Source organism: Sinocyclocheilus anshuiensis, unplaced genomic scaffold (assembly GCF_001515605.1).
Source record: "Sinocyclocheilus anshuiensis isolate Anshui unplaced genomic scaffold, SAMN03320099.WGS_v1.1 scaffold773, whole genome shotgun sequence".
NCBI lineage: Eukaryota > Metazoa > Chordata > Actinopteri > Cypriniformes > Cyprinidae > Sinocyclocheilus > Sinocyclocheilus anshuiensis.
In genome coordinates this window covers 1,322,026-1,340,154 of record NW_015539930.1, presented here as the reverse complement: position 1 = coordinate 1,340,154, position 18,129 = coordinate 1,322,026, and the positions used below count along the sequence as shown (strand labels likewise).

The window sequence follows — 18,129 nt, the reverse complement described above, 5'->3', positions numbered from 1 at the left end:
TTCAGAAGTGCCAGATTGTCATAGCAAAGTTAGAATTACCTCCTCTCCTAGGTTCACGACACGGTCGTCCATAAAATGCATTGCTGTTCTGTTGTAAGTAATCTTAAAGATTCCTAAATGCATCTACTTTCGGAAGGCCAAATAAAGTGCTTTTGCTTTCGCCTAGAAACACACAGCGTCTCCCTGATATGGCTTCTTCAACACTAACTGAGGTTACTGAAACCACGCCTTCTTTCTTTGCGTGCACATTTGGGCGGCATTACGCAAATATGTCCACATAGTGAGGTAGATATGTGGGGGCGTGTTAGAACGAGCCGTTTTAGGGGGGTGTGGCAGAGTCTTAACTTTGATAAAGAATATCTCTTTGATTTTGAGACTTTAGTCTTTGCAACTTCAGGGATCTTATCTATTCACGAACAGCTTGTAACACTCCAAAGAGAAAGGAAAACTTGAAATCGCATCATATGACCCCTTTAAGTGAAATGTTTACTTTTTGTAAGCTGTTGAAACCATGCATGAGACACCAGATCTTCTGCTGCTTTTTTCTTTTCAGGTTTTTTTTTTTTCAGGTTTCTTTTTATTATGGATTTGCCCTTGCATTTAAATATCTCCTTCAAAACAGTAGTGATGTTCAAGCAAGGTATGTTCTTTAACACTTAACAAACACTGCTTTTCATCAGGAGCCGGTAGTCTGATTATTTCTCTCACTGCTAACTTTCTCTCTTCTTCTAGAAAAAGGCTGAAAGCTATGGAATCTTTGATTGGATTGATCCAGAACTTCCCATATGAGGACCCACAGTATGAGAAACTTCAAGAGGACATGGAAAGGGCGCGTGCCAAGTTTAGACAGGTAATGTCATCAAACATGCCCCATCATCTCTTTGTTAGAATGCAAGCTGACTGTTTCTAATTGGTTATTTTAACTGTTAATTATCAAAATAATATCTGCCTAACATATTTCATCTCTACAGGTGTGCTCTTTACTGAACGTGGCAACAGACTTTAAAGAATATGTGAGTGGATCAATGGGAATGTCCTTCTAAGACGACAGGAGCCTTACAGCAGCCATGGCGATGATCTGCAGACAGACAGTACTGATGAGGGGGTTTGTGGTGCTCACGTGCAATGTGTACACGAGTGGACTGTTATCACTCTCACTGGACTTGTAATTCAGAATTCTGGAACAGTTCTTTAAGCTGAATTCTAGAAAACAGAGTGGAAGCGTTTGAATGGTATTCTTAGGCGTTTGAGAGTTTTAAAGTGAGATAAACAGCTGTGAAATAGCAGCAGTAATACGAGTTAATTTAATATACAAGACAAACCAAATTCAGCGTCGTCATAAGAATATTCCATCTCCTAAGATGATTTGTAACATTTTTTGTGGACAAAGCTGTTTAAAAAGAAGACGAGAAACCCCGGTCTTGTGGTGAAACTGGGAGAATGGTTCTTGCAGTTAGGTGGCACCGCTTGCTGGTAAACTGCAAGTACTGCAGGATTGTTACTTATGACATTAGAATCAATTAAAATCAGTAGTGAAATGGGTATAAGCAGCACAGACAGTTTTGCAAGAAATGTTTTACAATTTTGACTCTTAGAATGCTTTACTGGTGAGTCTACGTCTACATTAAAAGACATTTCAGAATAAAGTAAATGATGAACGTGCATTATGATGATGTGTGGCGGTCTAAATTATGATCCATATAATTATGTTATTATTAATAGTAATGATAATGATAATAACTATAATAATTAAAAAATAATTGTTACTATTATTAATAATACTTATTTTTGTTGATGCTTTTTCCTTTGTCCTTTATTAGTTCAAGATGTCATAAATCCTTTAGATATATTGTAATAGAGATCTATTTTTAAAGATGACATAATCCAGAGCTGGTGGATTAGATTGATTTGACATTACACATCTGCCATTTGCAGAAATCCCATTTACCTTTAGTTAGTCTTAGTTAACCAGCCCTAAATCCTAAGAAATTCCTTTGCTGGGTTCCTCAGTGCTATTTCACGTGTGGTCAGCAGAGTCTCCTGACAGATAGTTTTCCTCCCCTCTCCTGGGTCCAGAATGGGGACAGTTGCTGTGGGTGCACCAATGATGTAGTGGGGCCCGTGCGAGAGGCCAGGGGGCTGCGCGACGCACTCTGGTTTTGTTCTGCTCCCCTCACACTTGAAGTCTGAGGTGCAGATCAGAATTCAGGCAGACAGGAGTTGGCAGGATATTAGAGGGTGTTTCTGGAGATGGCAGCTGGTCTACGCTGTGGGCAGCAGCAGGTAAACACTAGGCCTGTTGGCGGCACCTTCTGAGCCCTGACAGATAAAACCCTGCTCTTCCCTGAAGACCTCCAGTCAGCTGCTACATCGGTCATTTTGTGCTGGTGGAGTCATACAAGGTTTGGTTTAGGAATTAATTGGAAGCCAGAACTACATATATGTGACCCTAGACCACAAAACCAGTCTTAAGTCGCTGGGGTATATTTGTAGCAATAGCCAAAAATACATTGTATGGGTCAAAATGATAGGTTTTTCTATTATGCCAAAAATCATTAGGATATTAAGTAAAGATCATGTTCCATGAAGATATTTTGTAAATTTCGTACTGTAAATATATTAAAACTTCATTTTTGATTAGTAATATGTATCGTAAAGAACTTCATTTGGACAACTTTAAAGGCGATTTTCTCAGTATTTTGATTTTTTTGCACTCTCAGATTCCAGATTTTCAAATAGTTGTATCTCGGCCAAAGCCACATATTGTCCTATCCTAACAAACCATACATCAATGGAAAGCCTATTTATTCAGCTTTCAGATGATGTATAAATCTCAATTTCGAAAAATTGACCCTTATGACTTGTTTTGTGGTCCAGGGTCACATATTACAAAGTAGTGGACAATGAATATCACTGCATTAGAAAATAACTAGAAATGAGTTACAAATAAAGTCAAAAAAAGTGCCATTTGCAAACAAATGATGCTAGAGCTTTTCTCTGAACTGACTTTCACGAAGCTGAAATTAGTAATTTTTGCTTTAAAACAAGTGGCATTGAATTGATTTTATAGGATGGACACATCAAGTTCACTCAGGTAGCCTAGTTCATCACACAAACTATGAATGTAATGATTCACAACCACAAAGTTTCACAATTCTGTTTCACAATTCACAATTTTGTTCTTTAAAATAAACCCACCTTGGTTTGATATTTTGTAAACCTATACAATGATTTAATGATTCTAGTACATTTTTAAGTGTGGTTCAAGTTTCCAAATACTTTAGCAGCCACTGTATATTATGTTCAAGAAATAGTATAATTCAAATATTAAAAATCAGTCGTTCACTCATCCTTTGTCATTCCAAACCTGTACAAAAAGATAATTTGGGGTTGAAACAATACTGGATCCCACTGACTTTCATTTCTCTTTCAAATTTGATATTTTTATCTTCAGTCAGTCACACAGGTTTAGATCGACATGAGGGCGAGTAAATGATGGCAGAATGTTCATTTTTGGGTGAACTATCCCTTTAACGTTTTCATATTGTGATGTTGTATAATTAGAGTCCATGAGTGGCAGTAGAGTCTACTGTAGAGTGTTAATATTTGTATGATCCACAAATGATCCATACATCATCTTTCTCAGATATTGTGTGTGTGAGTGAGAGAGCAAGGGGGTGACTAATTCCAAATGCAGAACAGAAGAACATGAACTTGGGGGGTGTAAGACAGAGGGCTGAGTCTGTGAAAGAGAGTTAGAGGAGCAATGTTTCTTTGGTTTCCTTTCAGTTGTGGAACAGAGTGGATGGGGCCAGCGAAAGGGAGGGAGGCAGAGAAAATGAAGCAGGACGCTGGAAGGTTTCAGAAAATGTTCAGGAATTTCAGGAGCAGGTGGCGAGTGGTGACATGAAAGGAGGACGTGACAAATGCAACCGACGGGCACTTGAAAAAAAAAGGCCTCAAGTTGAATGGTGGCATAGTATCTCCCATTTTTGCCTTGGTGCCTCATACCCCCCACTCTTTCCTTTACACACACACACACACACACACAAACACAAACGAGCAAGCAAGCTCCAATCTCAGCATTGAGCTGCTCGCTTCCTCGCATGGTTCATGATGTGGATGATAAATGCGCAATTCCTATTCACAGCACAGACAAGAAAGGTTCAGCCACTTCACTCAGATGAAGGTGTTGGTGGGGGTAGCATGTGGCCATGAGGGAAACTAGCTGAGTTTTGGCTAGTGATCATAATATATACGCTAATATAACAATTCAATTCTGATGTAATGATCTCAACTGACAACATGAATCTTCATGGTCATATTTATGTAACATCCAACAAAGTCGTAGTCATAGACTACGACTTTCATAGGAATATGATCATTTGTGTTTTGAAAATGAATGACGTTTAAAAAAAGGCTTCATTATATCTGTCTGTTTCACCCTGAAATATTTATTGGTAATCAAAATAAATAGAAAAATAATGACACCTTATGTAAGTTTTGCAGCTTATCCTTGAAGCTCACAAGGACAAGAGGAGGGAACTACATCTCCATCGTCCAATTACATTACATAATGTTAATAATACCAATTACCATTGACACTTGTATTCACGTGTGTTAGGGCTTAAATTGATAGTTCACCCAAAAATAAAAATTCACTCAATCAGCCTCATGTCAGTCCAAACCTGTAGAAATGTCCTTTTTGGTGGAACATACATTCTTTTCCTTTTTATTTTCTTATCTCTTTTTTTTCTCTTTTGTGTTCTGCAGAAGAAAGAAAGACTTGAGTGAAGTAAATGATGACATTTTTTTATTTATTTTTGAATGATCTATCCCTACACTTCATGTACCAATGTTATCTTAGATAAATCAAACCATGACATTTATTGTAAAGAAAGACAGCACAAGTACATTTTTCAAGCAAATAATTTCACAAAAAGAAATGTGTTAGGTTTCATATGATATGCTGTATATAGGCTGTTTGAAAATCGCATACTGCTCTACTATATAGTAACAGTAAATGAACGCAGAACTATGTCTGAATTCATAGTATTCATAAAGCAGTAGGCCAACATTTCACGGATGACCTACTGTTTCTGGCAAGATTCTAAAGTGCGCACCCAATGGACATTTACTATCCTGTCAGGCCACGAAAGAGGATTTGTGAATGACAGTAAGGTGATGCAACTGACCCTGGTATGTCACATTACAATGACAATATGATAAATGTTGTACATCTGGATTACATTCATACTACACACACATTACTATACAGAACCATGTTCTCAACTCTGGATCCTCGAGATCCATTCTCCTGCAGAGTTTAGCTCCAACCCTGACCAGTCACACCTGAACAAGCTAATCAAGGTCTTCAGGATTACTAGAGAGTTACAGGCAGGTGAGTGAGTTGAGAACCCCTGAAATAGAATGTACTTTTTTTAATGGTCTCTATAAGTAATTACTTATTCAAAAATAAAAAAGTACCTATTCAGAGAATATTCAATTTCAGATGAAGCCATAGTGGTTGTCAACTGTTCAAACAGGTTTATAGTTATTATGACTAACTGTACCTCTGATCACTCTGCTAGGACACCTGAGTGAACTTGAGGAGAGTGTGAATTTGGAATAGCATACTACTCATATTTCTGCCTTATAAAGATATGGTAAAAATAGTAATTGTATGCTTTCCTGTAGCTCAAACAATAGAGCATGGCACTAGTGATGCCAAGGTCATGGCTCAAGCTCCCAGAGAAACCAAGAACTAATAAAAGGTATACCTTGAATGCAAAGCAGGTTGCTTTGGATAAAAGTGTCTGCCACATGCATAAATGTAAGAGTTGTAGACGGTTCAGAATTCAGCCACTGTTTAGCTCCAGTCTAGTTGACCAGAAGTTTGTAGTAATCATGAAGACCTAGATTAGCTGGTTTGAGTGTGTTTAATTAGGGTTATAGCAATATTCTTCAGGATCTTGGTCTTTCAGGAGCTGTATTCGACACATCTTCTAAAATCACCTTGCCATCAGTTGGTTATGGTTGGTTTAAAAGAAAAGTTAGTTCTGACAATCTCTAGATTAATTTGTTTCCTGACGCCATCTGGTTTATTATTTTGTTACTGAATGCAATGACATTCATACATTGGTATGTACGTTTTAAATGTCCAAATACTTTTTGGCACCACTGTATGAATTCTGCATCATCTTTATTCATAAAAAGTCTTCTTACTTTGTTCCAAAGCACACTACTTGTTTGTGACAGTACAGTAATGGAATATCTTCTAGTTAAATGTCTTGCTCAAAAGTAGAATTGTGCTAGTTTTGTGGATCATCCCTCAAAGAGTTTGAAAAGTTGTAACACTGACCAATTAAGTCATTTAACTTATCTCTATCATTTTTATCAAGACCTACGTTACCTAATGTGCACTTTTCACACGTGAACAGAGTTCAGTTTTTGTATGTCAGATCTTGGAAAGGCAAACCTTCGAAAGGTAGCACTTTAGCCTTTGGAACAGTGTGTATGAGGCGAGCAATGTTGCTCCTTCCTCTGAAACCGCAGACACCGAGATGCCAAAAGCCAAAGACACAGTATTATCTCAAACCTCAGTCGGTAGCAAAGGTGCGTGAAATAGTCCGAGTTCTTTCTTTCTTCCAGACTCCTGACTGATGCCTGCTGGCCTGTCTGCAGTGTGTTTCAAAACAGACCATCAAAGACTGTCTGTTGGGGATGCCAGATAATACTTTGACAATAAAAGAAGGGTATCATCTGCTTGATACATGAGAGAACAGCGTTTATTTACTCAACAGACCAATCCTTTCTCACCTCAGCAAGGTTCAACATTCACTTCCTCTAAATGCTGTTATTTTCAGAATCTGTTTTAGCTGTACACATAAGACATATCTTCAGTTTCCTGCTTAATTAATATTTAGTGAATCTAAAAGTTTTGAAGCAAAATCAAGAACAACCTGTTTTCAGCTGCTCTTTTTTTGGAGGCATGTGACACAAAGATGCCCCTTTCTAAGAAATTGCCGATAGGCTATATTTCATATTTTAAGCATTTAATTTGATAGTTTTACATGTGCCATAGGTGAATTCAGTTTAACTTTAATATTCAGTATTTCTTGTGTACGTTTCTCCACATTTTTAATTCAGACATTAGTTCATTAGTCTAATAAAATAACAACATATCATGACTTAAAAGGATAGACAGTGAAAGTATGTAATTGTATTAACACAAAAAGATATACTGTATATTTTTTCAAAATATATTCTTTTACATGTTTGAAATATGAGGTTGTGTAAATGACAGAATTTTTTAACATTTTGTATCCAAAGCTGTGCGAGCACAATAAAAAATACAAATCACGCAAGACAAGTGGTTTTTGAAGCTCAAGTTTTTATTCTAGTTAACCTCATGTCTAAGATGGGTCAGCAAGATTGTGCATTTCAGACCAGTGACCGGTTTGTGAACAATAAAAAACAAAAATCAAACCATGACATCCTTGATCCTTGGGAATGAATACCATATTTAACTAAAAGACACTACAGGTTTGTTTACAACAGAATTGAGACACAAGGCCAAGCTTTTATCATGTGGGGATGGGAGGATGCAGTCAATCACTTCTCAATACCCCCTAAACACATTCAAGAGAAAAGCTTAGGACCTCCGTAGTCTCTTTCCCTCGATTGCATGACAGTCTCCTGGTGTGAATCGCACCGGTATACATGCTAGTTTTCATCATTCAGTTGAATTTTCATTTCCACCTTGAGGTAAAATAGATTCCTGATACTACAGAGGATAACATATCTGTGTCCCCTGGGTCCTGAATCACCTCTTCCATCATTCCTAGCTTATCGTCGCATCTCTTTCAGCAAATCATTTCTAGACTCAATGCAAACATATAGCAGCACCATGTCAAAGGCTAAAGGGAGTGAAACTAACCAACCAATCAACAAACAACCAAGTAAAGAATCCCATGAGTACTGAATATATGGAACTTTACAAGGATACAAATTTGATGGGTTTATGCAAAAAAGATGAAGGAAAACATCACTGCTGATTGTAGCTGCGTCGCATTTATTAAGACAACGACTTAATGTGGACATGCCAGGTCTCTTGTATTCAGAACACGACTAAGCAGCCACGTATACATGAATATCTGCACTGTGTTAAATTACTACAAGACAAAACAATGGCTTTGTAAGTACACATGGCAGTCACAAACTCATAACGGTGTCATTTTTCAAATACAAGCTCCATAAACTCATCAAGATGGGCTAGAAGAGGCTTAAGTGGGTATATAGTCTCCTTTAATGAAACAGCTAAAAAACTCAAAAGAGTTTATGGCACCAATTCCATTCAATGTGCTTTCTACTCGCTCGCATCAGGACCCAGTAGGATGATGATTAACATGTTCATTTGCATTTTACAACAGGACTAACAGGCACGGTATAAACCAAAAAAAAAACAATAAAATAAAATAAAATAAAACAACATAAAAATAGCACTAAAGAAAAATCCCAGACTAAATCAATGCTAAATCACGACTGTAGTTTGAGGTATTGTGGGTATAACAGGAACATTTGACTATTTTTCGTCTGCTTTTTTGTTGTTTTTTGTTTTTGTTTGTTTCTTTGTTTTGGGAATAGCATAGCGTAGAAATCACATTAACAAAAATTGATCACATAAAAAAAAAAAAAACCTACCAAAAGAACCAAAGTTATCAATAATATCATAATTTTCTATGAGAAAATTAAAACCTATTACATGGCATTGTATTGACATTTCATATAAACAAAACCAAAAATAGCAGCAAAAACAAGACAAGAGAAAGAAGCATGTCTTTTTCTTTTTTGTTGTTTTCCATTTGAAAGTTTCATACTTGCTGGAAATCCCTCCATAGCAGCTAAAAATGAGGAGTGTCTCCTCTTAATTTATTCCTCACGGTACAAAAGTCTCAGTTCTGCTTTAACTCTTTGATGTCCAGCCATCACCCTTTTTTGCCTCCCTCTACCATCTCTAACATCTCTCCTCCTCATCTTCCTCCCCTTCCAGAGATCCACAAGACAACTGACATCTCTGGGTTTGTGCAAAATCTACTTGAAGCCACAACTTTTGTTTTAACAATAGCTAGACCAGAGTACATCAACTCGGAAAAATACTTTAACTATGGTGTCACGAGTTAGCAACTAGCGGGTCATTATGCATACTTCAAACATAGGTACACTTGGGCATTCGTGCATACTGGCCTTAAGAGGGGAACTGAAAAAATAAATAGTTCTTAATCTTTGATTTAACATCGTAGTGTTTCAATAGCTCTACATGCGTTCTGTGGGATCGCACCTTAAACGTTCCCTAGCATCCATTCGTTCTCGCAGGAAGATCACAAACTACACTGTAGGCTTCAGTTTAAGCCTTCAACGAGCAAATATCTTCTCAATGTCCCCCTCTTCTTCTTTCTCTAACAGACCACTAACACCATAGATAAAGAGACCTGCTCCGTCAACCCTTCCTCCATTCCATGGTTTCCCCCCATTGTTTTAACAACTGTGGATTTCTTTCTTTTTTTGTTTTTTTTTTCTAAAAGTCAGCCTTAAACGACGGACTGAAAGTGCTTTTTTTTTCTTTTTTAAATGGAATGGTTTTAGATAATACATGAATCTAAACTAAATCAGACTGTGGACTGCACTGCAAGCTTAGCCGGGGAGCAGGTACAACATAAGCTTATTGTGTCATGGCAGCGATGACGATATACATAAATGGCAGTGAAGGCATTAACGGTTCAAAGAAATGTTTCCGTCTGGCCTCAAGTTAAAACATCAGTCCCTGGCAATCCACAGCCTTCTAGATCATAACAAAAATACATGCGTAAAAAATATACTAAAGATACATAAACCATTTTGGAAGAGAAGAGAATCTTGTTAGGGAATCTGTCTAGGAATTATAATAAAGTGACTAAAGGCATGGCAAGCGGGGATATATTTACACGGCTAGACTGCAGAAAAAGCAGGGAGCACTCGTAGCAAGTGTAACAAGGTACTATCTATGAGAGAAAGAAATCGAACATACAAAAAACGTCTCTTCTCTTCTCTTTCAAAAATAGTTTTTGACACACTTGAAATAAAAAATCCCAACGTTGTTTTTTTTTAGCGACAAGTCAGGGCAAGTCACAACTACTGTTGTCGTTTATACAATTTTAAAATCCTAGATAGCCTATACCATTTTTGCTTGTTTTATTTTTGACTTAGGACATAGAGGGGGGCCGAAGGGCAGAATTGAGATTTCCATTCATTCCTTGTCCTCCACTGGTGGTCCTGGCCAGCGATAGCCCAATCGTCAAAACCACAGGGGATGCCGCTCAGCAGTCAACAGTTTGGGCGCGCTGAGGGGCAAGTTGTCGAGGTATTGGTCGGATGGTGGGGTGCAGGTGGGAGCCCATTTTCCATTTGTCCCATGAAGCTTTTGGCCAAAGCCCATACCCAATAGAAACAAAGACGAAGAGATTCATCGCACACAAGATGAATAGCGATCCGTTCAGATATTAATGTCTCTGACGTCTGTGGGAGTGCAAGAGAGGTCCACGTCCTCCTCCACTCTTTTGGTCTCTGTGGAGATGTTGTGCTGCTGAGCTTGTCTGAGACTAGATTCCAGCAGGGACTCGATCTGTTCCTGACACGATCGCAGACAGTCCTTTTGAAGGGAAATAGGGAGATTAGCAACAATGACAGAGGGAAGCGATGTATTGGGTCTTCTGGAATAATATATGGAAGGTGGAACACTTACAGGGTCGCTTCTGATGACTTGTGAGAGGAAGTTGGTGAGGTTCTGGGATGAGAGGCAACTGTCACTGCTTTTCAGGTACAACCCCTGCACTGCTGCAGCAACGCTGCCGGCCGCGATCATGGATGGAGGGCTTGCGATGAAGTTAACATCTGAAAATAACAAACGGACCCTGGTTAGAACTCAGGAAATTCTCAGGAAACCCACCAAAAATGTAACTGGCCCACAGAATAAGAGTCATTATGAGGAATAAAACGGGCAATATTGGATAAGAAGCTAGGGTTTGGATTGAGCTCATAATGAAGCATTGCGTGACTAAACTATAATGAGACCAGGGTTGGTAGGGGACTGTCCGTGACATTTGGGGCCCGACACCATTCTGCGGCAGGGCTCAAAGCCTTTGGGGGGAGGCAGAGGACTTTGCTGTAGGTCCTGGGCCAGCTACCCCCTACTGCAGCCCTCTCATTCCCAAAACGTCCCATAAATCATGCCTCTATGTGCACGTTAATGCTAAAAGTGCATAGAAATCTTAGGGGTTTCAAGATATTACCATCTCCGGAATACACAGGCCCACGACTTCCTCAAAATGGTTTCAGGGTGTTCGAACCCTAAACGGCCCTTCACATGGACAATAAGGGAGCTAATAAATCAATGCGGCCTCTTTCCCTTATATTCTCACTTTGCGCTTTGCCCACACATGGTGAACAGAGAAATACAACTGCCTTTCTTATAGGAAGTCATCTAGCATTGCTAGCTCAGAGACGAGAGGGCAATTGTCAAGACAAATTGAGCATAAAAGCACGGGAGCCTTCACCCCAGCCCATTCATTTCATTCACCTGCACCCACCCCCTTCCCAGTATCTGTCCAACCACACTCTCCCTGGCTGAGATCCCAGGCTACGTCCCAAAGAAATGCTGGTCATAAACATAAAAGGGGAGCGAGCTGCGGTGATACCCACCATGTAAATGGAGGGACAAAAAGAGTGGGGAATATACCGGAGTAGTTCCTTCCTGAGGCATTACCAGCTTATTCTGGCAGGTGATAAAATGACTGCTGTAGGTTGCACGACAATGAGGTGTGTGGGCAAAAATACGTGGATTTGCAGCCTAACATCTGAGCACATGCTCTAACTCATAGAAACCTGGACATCAAGACGTCTAGACATGGGAAAATAGCAGGTTACAAAGCCCTTTTCACAAGAAAAATGTCAGACAACAGCTTCCTCTTTTTGGTTCACATGCACTGCGTGCATAGCAGTTGTGTTGTGAAGCAGGCAGGGATTCTCAGGAGCCATGGTGCAGTAACAGCAATCACCACAAAAGGAAACAGACTTCCTCTCTCTTGCAGAGGCTCACACTGGTTTACAATAACTGCGAGTGAGGAATTAGGACAAGCAAGATGGCTCTTTCCATTGCAATAAAGAGTCTGCCTGATAACAAAGTACTGAGTGAGGTAAGGGTATGGTCGTTCGATGCGTGTTTATAATAAAGTGATCAAAACTTTTGCTTGGCCAGCTATTATTTTTATAAGGCAAATTGTCTTCCATATATGTGACCCTGGACCACAAAACCAGTCTTAAGTCGCTGGGGTATATTTGTAGCAATAGCCAAAAATACATTGTATGGGTCAAAATGATTGATTTTTCTTTTATGCCAAAAATCATTAGGACATTAAGTAAAGATCATGTTCCATAAAGATATTTTGTAAATTTCCTACTGTAAACATATCAAAACTTAATTTTTGATTAGTAATATACATTGCTACGGGCTTCATTTGGACAACTGTAAAGGCGATTTTCTCTTTTTTTGATTCATTTTTTTGCACCCTCAGATTCCAGATTTTCAAATAGTTGTATCTCTGCCAAATATTGTCCGATCCTAACAAACCATACATCAATGGAAAGCTTATTTATTCAGCTTTGAGATGGCGTATAACTCTCAATTTAAAAAAAATGGACCCTTATGACTGGTTTTGTGGTCCAGGGTCACATATTGCATGAACAAAAATGATCAAAGTAAAACTGAACACAAACAGTAAAACATACCTGTTGCACAGAGGGCCACAAACGTCTGGGCGTGCTTGCGCAGTATCTGCTTGGAGCTCTGGTGTATAGGCAGTTTGGCGAGGAAGTGTTCAATGAAATCATGTGGTGTGACTGAGGCAAGATCCCACTTCAGTTTATTTAGTGCCAGCAGTTCCATTTGCTGCGAAGGAGGCATAAAAAGGCCCAAGTTTACATAAAGGCGCATTTTCCATATACGATTTTACACTCTTTGACCGCTAGATGGAGATGTCGATTAATTGCACAGCCAAGCAAGGCCTACGTTCAATTAATGGACACATAAAAAGTACTAAAACGTTTGTAACATGCGCGTTTATATTTATGTCTGATGGGTGGCTTTACACTTGCAGACCAATCCAATTATCTGGTTAAGACTTTTAATCCAAGACTTTAATGTACACATAGAGCATGACTGCAATTCTTGCACTTGCATTTTATTTGACTTAAGTGAAGTAATATAAGAAAACAATATCAAGCTGTATAATTGTGCAGTGTTGAATAATTACCAATAATTCGCTGGGACGGACGGAGTTGTCCGTGTATATGCACAACTTCTCTGCTGTTAGTGGCACAGTCTCTTTCATCTTAGAGGCCAAAAACATACAAGTTGCACCTAACAGCTGTAACCTGGTCTTTTTGGTGGGCTCCACAGATAAAAATCGGTCCAGGTAGTTCATAGCCAACGGAAAAACTTCCTCTTCGCATTTCTGTTCTTCACAGACCTTTAAAGAAAAGAAAGTACATATCAGATCAAATAAATATCTCGTAGAATTAGCTGATTTTTCACTAAATATGTGGTAAGAATCGAAATAAACTAATATTTTGGTGAACGTGAATTAAATAAACGAAGTGAAAATATTTTTTTTGCTATGCTTTGATCTTATGGAGTTAACCCACGTGTTTAGCATCTACTGAGTCGTGCACTTGCACTGGAAAGGGTTAAATTAGAAAAGCGACTTGTGCGAATGCTAAAAAGAGTGCTTAATCAGTTAGTTAACACAAATCTGAAGTGTTCGACAAAGTATAAATATTGCAATTTGCTGATGATGCTAGCGGTCGTTGCTTTCCGAGGCAAAAAGGTGGCGTCCAAGCTAGGTTCAGGAAACAATTTTCTAGTTCGTCATCTTTTCAAAAAATATTAAAAAATATACGAAAATTGTTTCGCTCGACTTAAAACACATGTAAATGTTGGGTAACGCATGCTTTATTGAATAAAAGCGAAATCTTTCGAATTCAGTGACAAAAACGATGTGAAATGAATTAAATTCTAAAGCCCCTACATACAAAGAGCAGGATGCGACATTTAGGAGAAGCGGGTGTTTCAAAAATTAATATAAATTATTCCAAAGCATTAAATCTAATGTTATACATCTGTAAATCCAAATCATTCGATGGGGAATATAATCCGACCGTTTATAATACGATGGTGAATTTAGCAATATAAAAAATATTATATTTTTAGACCGTCGTGCAGGAGGTATAGCCTATGGCAAACTGAAACAAAACTTTTAAGATACAAATATTACGTTTTCTTGCAAAAATAAGGTTTAATGTATACCTGCGATTTAAAGAACAACTGGTAAGCGACTTTACGCAAGTGATGTCAATAATGTTTCCATTTTAGAATTTAGAAATATAAAAAACTTAAGCAAACGACAACAAAGATGGCGTATAATGGGCTACTGGCACGAGTGAGAATGCATACGTGTACATTGGTATTAAATTGAAATAAAATCTAAATTAATTTATATTTTCTTTAGATTAATAAGTAACGAAACATATGATTGGGGGGGAATAAGCGATTTTAAATAAAAACGCGATAGCGGAAACCACGGAAAACGTCCCAGGTCTAGGATTAATATTACTTTCGTAATAAAACATTTTTTTTTACGTAAAAAAATCACCAATAATAATCGGGCAGCATATTTCCGTGTGATAGAACAATGCTGAAGAACTCAAGTTACAGTTATACGTATTTATATGTAGTAAACAGTTCTTGGGGTCCAAAGAGCAAGAGCAGAATCATCATGAGGCAAACTTGTGTAGCTAATACAAAAAGACAACTATTATCCAAAACAAACCTCGAGCATCCATGTGGCGACGATTTTCCTCATTTTAGGTGCGATTTCTTTCTGAACACACTTGAAATAATTTGGTGATGGAAGATAGTTTTCCTCTGCTTTGAGCATTGTCTGTAAAACTCGGTCATTCAACAGGTTGCTATCTTGGTAAGCTCTTCTAATGGTATCCACTTCACAGCAAAACAACTGGTGTTCCATGTCTTCAGTGGTGCCCGAGGTTAAGCGGTGACAAAAAAATAAGAAAACTAGATCTCGTGTCGGACACTGGTCCCGTGGATGCTTTGCTGCCTCTGCGGAACCCTCTAAAACTCTCGCTGCAGCTCCGCTTGACAAAACTCCCCTATGACGTGACTGTTGTTAAGGGAAGATCAAAGCAGCAGCGAGCCTGTGAGAGAGCGCGAGGCTGTCTGCTCAGGGCGGAGGATCAATCTTAAAGAACTATCTTCTCTCGAGCTTGGGCTCCTTCCTTTAGCAGTATGGAAATAGGAGGTCCTATGCCGGCTGACGAGTGACCAAGGAGAATCGGTGGGGGGTAGGCTAGGGTGGGGGCAAGGGGGCAGGCTGCTAGTGTTGTGGGTGTCGGGGGTGGAAAGACGGGGTAAAAGGGTCTGAATATGTGTATTGGTTAAGTATTGGCAGGGGGCGGTATAATAGCCCAAATCAAGGTGCCCACTGTCGCACCGAGAAACTCAGCTGCCTTCTCAGTGTAACTACAGCGCTCAGATCTCAATTGTTCGTGTCAAATTCCAAGTCTACGTTAACAGTCGCCTTTTTAGATTGTTTAAACTCTTTGTGACTGTACTGTGGCACAATCACTTTATGACATTTTTATATTAAGAGTCATTTATGCATACACTTGAATGTGGTTTCCGTATATATGAGACAATTGTGTGGTCTGGGGTGGAAAAAAAGTAAACTCTTTTGGGTTACCCTAAACTGATAATTTATATAACTGATAAACTGAAATAAAAAGTAGACTAAAAGTATACTTTCCTATTTTTAGTTTAAAAGAAGTATAGCACACTTGAATAAAGGGTAGTAAGGGTATTCGTAAGGGTAGCTTTCATCTGAAAACTTCTCTGGCAGATGTATAATGTAGAAAATATTTTTTTAAAACTTTAAGACATCTCACGAGAGTCATTCCACTTTTCATCCTTACTTAATAACTTCCTGACGTTTCAATAAAATGTTTATAAGGAATGCAGTTTATATCAGTAGGCTATTACATATTTCAGAAAACAAAGAAAATGTCATTAGACCTTTTAGAACCGTAAATAAACAGTGTTCCCCCTTTTAAAGAGTACTGGCTTGTCTATGGAGTTTAAGCAGACCATCTGCACATGGCGTTAACAACACAAATTGTTTGATAGAGTTTGATCAAATAGGGGCGCTCTCACTTTAAAGACCTCACTGCCTTGCTGTAGCTTCAGGATGAATTGAAGCTTTACAAATTCCACACATTCCACGTTCAATACCGTAAAACAAGTACTTTGGTTGTGCCAAAAACGTTAGAGTTGAGAGAGAAGCTAGCAACAATAAAGGAACAAGTTCTTCATATTACACAGTTTTTAAAAATGTAATTATATATTTTTTTAATATACAGAGATATCAACAACACACTTACATTACTATATCAAATATTTTTTACAAGTAAACATTTGTTAACTTTGTGCTCTTTGAGATCAAATGTTACTTAGACCTTTATTACTATATTATATTTTTTATAATTAAGACTATTTTAAGCGTCCATGTCCAGAACATGCATCAGAGTGGAAAAATAAACTTAATACATTGAATGTTTATACGTTTTTAAAACATTGAACTTTTCCATTATAATACATTGAACAAAGTGAATACTCTTTCAGGGAAAAAAAAACAAAAAACTGGACGAATTTGTTACAAACGGCTATAATAATGAATAAAGAACCTGTTATTTTCTAAAAATGCCTTTATGGCTCTTTTTTCCTTACAAGACTTTGAGATCAACATATCCATAATAATTGTCAGAAGTTGTTTCAGGAAAGTTTCAAACCTAACCTGTTGTAATTAGACAGTAAATAATAGCTTTAATTACATTAGTAGCCTAAATAATTACATTAAATAATGAAAGCTTTATTGGGCTACAAAAGTGTTCCGAACAATGAAGGACCGACCATGTGAGTTTTTCTTGTACTTCTATTACCGTAAATACGGCAAAACGAGTAGGAAGTTGTAGTGCTGCGGTCCAATCGGAAATTGCTCTTTTCTGTCCTAGCGGTTGTGGCTAGAAGGGATACAGCTCCGACCGTAAACGAACAATGAAATTAATTTTACTACCTATTAGATTGTGTTTTATTAACGTCTACACCTACACCTACCCCAACCCTAAACCTACCTCTTACAATAATGAAAAAATAGTAATTATTGTTGTACAGTGTGACAAAGATGACGCTGTATTGATGTGCGCATGTCCAGTAGCCGCAGCTGTATCTCTTCTAGCCTTAACCTGTCTTAGCTCCAGACAGTGCATGCACGTTTCAAGTTCGATTTCACTCTTAAAGACACGTTTATAGTAACACGTTTCTGAATTGATAAAATGTTTATTGTGGACTACTGGTGCAGTTTTAAAGGTATAGTAAGTGACTGAAACCGTCACATTATATATTTAGCAACCTGGCAGCATTAACACTCAACATGTTTTCTTCTACCTCAGACAACAAGTGCCGTCGGTTCGGAGGAAGTTATTATTAACTTTGTCTGATTATAGAGTATGCTAGTGAGCTTCTAACGTAGCTTAGGACCCTTTAACCAACTAAGTGGCCAACTTGTTAAATTCCAGCAATGAACTGCCTGCTATACTGCATTTTTGAATTTTACCAGGTTTCCTGCAGTCATGGAAAACCTGGAAATATTAGGGAATTAAGTTGGTGTCTTTCAGGCTTTAATAAATAAATACATATATAAATAACAATATAATCTTAAAAAGTCAGTTTAATATAGTCTATATACTGTAGGCTATACAAATGGCTGCAATATAACAAAGAGTGAAAAATTGAAGGGGGTCTGAATACTTTCCGTACCCACTGTACTATACTGTATGTTTAAATTGAATCATGAATGACTGGAAAACTAATGCATAGTCATTTGTGTTTTAATCAATGGAAATAATTTCCCCCCTTATAGATTGTTAAATATATTCACACACACACACACACACACACACACACAG

At 38.1% G+C, this 18,129-nt stretch overlaps 1 protein-coding gene and 1 pseudogene across 1 annotated transcript; one reads left to right on the top strand and one right to left on the bottom strand.

Moving 5' to 3' along the window:
- LOC107686872 (oral cancer-overexpressed protein 1-like) overlaps positions 1-1,657 on the top strand; it is a 3,479-nt pseudogene extending 1,822 nt beyond the window's left edge.
- Positions 1,658-7,391: 5,734 nt separating this feature from the next.
- LOC107686820 (G1/S-specific cyclin-D1) lies at positions 7,392-15,387 on the bottom strand. Its single transcript, XM_016483947.1, has 5 exons — positions 14,922-15,387; positions 13,347-13,562; positions 12,823-12,982; positions 10,781-10,929; positions 7,392-10,687 (listed from the first exon to the last, which is right to left on the bottom strand). Exons 1-5 carry the CDS (start codon positions 15,117-15,119, stop codon positions 10,532-10,534), a joined length of 879 nt encoding a protein of 292 aa, XP_016339433.1. The 5' UTR covers positions 15,120-15,387; the 3' UTR covers positions 7,392-10,531.
- Between the last annotated feature and the right edge of the window lie 2,742 nt (positions 15,388-18,129).

Excerpts from the sequence above, each read along its gene's own strand:
- LOC107686820 (XM_016483947.1), bottom strand. The coding sequence starts at position 15,119 with ATGGAACACCAGTTGTTTTGCTGTGAAGTGGATACCATTAGAAGAGCT. Across the intron at positions 13,563-14,921 it reads TCGCCACATGGATGCTCGAG|GTCTGTGAAGAACAGAAATG; the intron begins GTTTGTTTTGGA and ends TTTTCTTTAAAG. Across the intron at positions 10,688-10,780 it reads AAGTCATCAGAAGCGACCCT|GACTGTCTGCGATCGTGTCA; the intron begins GTAAGTGTTCCA and ends TCCCTTCAAAAG.